General features: G+C 37.1%; 1 protein-coding gene across 2 annotated transcripts; it reads right to left on the bottom strand.

Annotated features, from left to right (window-relative positions):
- LOC127455571 (visual system homeobox 1-like) lies at nucleotides 1–2,407 on the bottom strand. 2 transcript variants are annotated; one of them, XM_051723577.1, is made up of 5 exons: nucleotides 1,995–2,407; nucleotides 1,640–1,718; nucleotides 1,424–1,547; nucleotides 1,112–1,304; nucleotides 1–884 (listed from the first exon to the last, which is right to left on the bottom strand). In XM_051723577.1, exons 1-5 carry the CDS (start codon nucleotides 2,377–2,379, stop codon nucleotides 631–633), a joined length of 1,035 nt encoding a protein of 344 aa, XP_051579537.1. In that variant the 5' UTR covers nucleotides 2,380–2,407; the 3' UTR covers nucleotides 1–630. The 2 variants fall into 2 exon arrangements, with proteins under 2 accessions (XP_051579537.1, XP_051579538.1); XM_051723578.1 differs by having other exon boundaries at nucleotides 1,124–1,304.
- Between the last annotated feature and the right edge of the window lie 1,455 nt (nucleotides 2,408–3,862).

Raw genomic sequence — 3,862 nt, 5'->3', positions numbered from 1 at the left:
TTATTTTTGTCATGATGTGGATTTGCTTTTGCTGGTATTATATTGCTTTGTGGATGGCATTGATCAATGCGAAACATTCATCATCACAGTAGGTAAAGTGCTTTAAAATCCCTAATAGGGTGCTTTTTCCTCCTCTAACTCACACACCTCTCCATGAGATTGGACTTTCTGCTCCGAAGACACATAACAAGAAATATTCAGACATTCACAATGATGGTGAACAAGTGCCACCTTCACCAGACAGAGATTTTTTGACAGAGGAAAAAAGAATGATTTTAAGAAAAATGGGATAACTTTTTTTTTATTACAAAAATCTGATTTATGGATCATGCCCATCAAAACAACATAAAGAAGTGTTCTATTAATTAACTCTTTTTACATGAATCATTTTTACACATCAAAAATAAAGTAATTCAGAATAAAACATTACTCTGTAGTATTCAAATATTTGAAATAACAACAAAAACATATTATAACAAGTAACAACACAGGAATGGTGAAAGACAAAACCATTGTCAAAAGGTTGACATGATCAAGAGATATTAAAAAAAATAAAAATAATTATAGTCCTTTTTGTCTATGTGTGTGCTCGTCAAAATTGTCCATATTCACATTGTTGATAATTAATGTCTAGCTTTCGTTTTCAGAATCACTGCTGGATTCTGTACAAGGTGGTGATCTTTTCAAAGTGCTTTTGCTCTCTTGTTTGGAAGCACTGGACAAGTCTATCGCCATGTCCTCCGAGTCGTCTGCTGCATTGGCTCTACTTGACCATGCGGTGTCGCTGTCTTTGCCTTTGTGTTCCGCAGAATACGAATCGGAATGCGTCGATTCAGGTGTGCCCGGGGCCTTTTTTGAGATTTCGAGAGACTTTTTGTGCATTCCTGAATTTTAGAAGAAAAACAAAGACACGATTATAAAATTATCTGGTTCCTGAATATGTATAGCTCTTTAATCTCACATAATTACAACTAGCAGAGCTATTTTAAACAGTTTATATAAACACCAAAACGCACAAAGACCAAACGTACACTTCACGAGACACCTCAGCTATGTATTCAAGTCATCAAATACATATTTGAGTTTTTTGAGTACTAAATAGGAAAACCACCTGCTGGCTCACCTAGAAGCCAGGGAGCGCACGAGCCCATCATTCCATTCTTGGCGGAGTTGATTATGGATTCTGGAAGTGGAATAGAGTGACGCACCATGGCGCCATACAGCCCGTATTCTGCCATGACACTGCTGCGGCCCCAGCATTTCTCCCTTTTCCTCCACTTGGCACGGCGATTTTGGAACCATACCTGTCCAAAAATATGTTTTTACCATTTTACCATCTGAAAGAGGGATATTGGGAAAGAAAAAGGAGAGAAAACGGGAGTAATTTGTTGTCTGAAAAAAAAAAAAAAAAAGTTCAGCCAACCTGTATCCTGTCCTCTGGTAGCTCTGTCTTCATAGCCAGCATTTCTCTTGCGTAAACATCTGGATAGTGCGCCTCGTGGAAGGATTTCTCCAGCTCCTCAAGCTGATGTGAGGTGAAAACTGTCCTAAAAACCAAAATGAACGGTTAATAAATGATTCCCATTCCCAAACCATTAAACATTTGACTTTAAACCCTTATATTTCAAGCGAGTAATACCTGTGCCTTCGTTTCTTCCTTTTTTGTGAGTTCCCTGAGTTTTTCCCTTCATTGCGATCATCGGAAAGACAGTCATCATCTGTTATGAATTAAAACATTTGTCAATAAAAATACAAAACCTTGACAGATAACCATAGAAAAATATGATGGGAAAGGGACTGACTGATATATGACTGATATATATATATATATATATATATATATATTAAATTTGATCCATTCAGGATAAATAGATCTCCATGGCAAATAAGCAACATCAGAACGCAGGGTTTATTTCAGCACCAGCTTCTGTGAACAGCTCTTCAACTCGGTAAACCATCAGGTTGATGAATAAATAAAGTTAAAGGATATGTACCAGAATAGGCGTCCCGTTGCTGCTCCAAATTCTGCATGAAGTGGCTCTCTGTCCGTGATTGTAGAAGCGGGATGTGGCTCGGGAGAAAACACGGGACCCCGGGAGGTTGCTGTGCCGCTAAACTGCACAGAAAGCCTAACCCGAGCGGCAAAGAGCCTCCCGGGAAAGAAAATGCTCCGACTCCCGCGCTCTGCCCTTCTCCATTGGCACCTGCCCCAGGACCAGACTGATGATGCTGAACTTCTGACTCCAGACCGAGCAGGTCTGTGATGGCGAACCCTTTGGACCTAAATCCAGATCCATTTAGACGTGATTTGTCGATTCCGAAAGAAGGATAAAGTTTGACCTTAGGTTTTTCGTCTATTGCCTCTTCTCTTCCCGTCATGGCTGTTTGTTAAAAGTCAGTTTCTCTTTGCCGAGTGCAACCTGGTGGGACGGTTATGCGGTCTGGCGGGACAATTTATCCCTCTGTCCAATCCAGCAGATCACTGGATCGTCCAATCAGATTCAACTTCAGATATGTCTCCCAAGAGGAGGCGTTTCCCTTTTCAATCACAAAGGATTAATTGCCACCAATTTTCCATATAATCCGATAAGGATTTTCCTCCCCTATCTGAATTGGTCCAAAGTAGTTTTCCCCCTTTAGATGGAACATTTCACTCATAACTGTGCGCTGGCTTTCAACCGACAGGAGACTAGTTAAGTGGGTTATTGAAAATGTTTAATTTGACGATGTGAGATTTCATCAGGAATCAGAATGTACAATAATTTTGACCTGGAAACCAAGATCTATTTATCTTGAAATAACTCAACAATTTTTTTGCAGAAATAATTTCATTTACTCTTAAGAATAAATTAGATTTTAAGAAAAAACTACGAAAATAAATATCTTTTTAAATTGTGCTGATAAGCATCAAGATTAGGATTTCAAGTGCAGATACTTACAATGCTCGGGGTCAGATCATTTTATATTATTAAAGAAAGACCTCAGTTTCCTAGCCAACCTGTTTACTGGATTAACAACATAGTAACTTCCAGTTAGTTTGACTGAATAAAAATCACTGGGGCTTTTATTAACACATTGCCGTTTTTGATGTTTGAAATGATTCCGTGTTCCAAAAAAGAACTTTGCTTATGAAAACGAGCCAGTTATTTTCAAACACGAATAGCACAAGCTTTTGAACGCGTAGGAGCTTTTAATGCTATTATTTTAAAATATAAAACGATAAAAAATAATGCAAAATACTCAAGACCGTTATTTTATGTTGGTGCATAATACAAATAATAGCCTTATAATTACAGCATAATAATAGCATAATTTATTATAAACATTTTATAATGATTTTTTTTATCAAAACAAAATTGTGTTTTGTGAATATTGTTTTATAATTATCGTAAATAAATCGTAATTATTATACATAATGAAAAGAAAAATCCTATTTTTTAAACTTTGATAGCAAAAGTGAGAAAAAGAAATTGAGTAAATTAACTTAGGCTATTCATGGAAGACCAGTTCTCTGTCAACCAATTTTTGTCACTGAATTGGTCATTATATGTGTTTCTTCTTCTTCTTCTTCTTCTTCTTTAGCCCTAACAACCCTAATTCTTGTGGAAAAAAAAATAAATAAAAAAAATAATAAAAATTGGCCAATATATATATTGGAAAAAAATCTTATATATAGAGAGAGAGAGAGAGAGAGAGAGAGAGAGAGAGAGAGAGAGAGAGCCAGGTCTAAATATTCGCAACATGTCTGACACTTGTCCTCACGCACACTTTCACTCAGGCAGACCAATGTTGGGAAAGTCTCCCGTTGTAATTAGAACTAATCCGACCCTCCATCAAATGTCCTGTCTGGACAGAGATAAAA

The sequence above is a fragment of the Myxocyprinus asiaticus genome, chromosome 17 (genome assembly GCF_019703515.2).
Source record: "Myxocyprinus asiaticus isolate MX2 ecotype Aquarium Trade chromosome 17, UBuf_Myxa_2, whole genome shotgun sequence".
In the NCBI taxonomy this organism is placed as follows: domain Eukaryota; kingdom Metazoa; phylum Chordata; class Actinopteri; order Cypriniformes; family Catostomidae; genus Myxocyprinus; species Myxocyprinus asiaticus.
The sequence above is the reverse complement of the archived record's forward strand: the minus strand, read 5'-3'. Positions and strand labels throughout refer to the sequence as shown.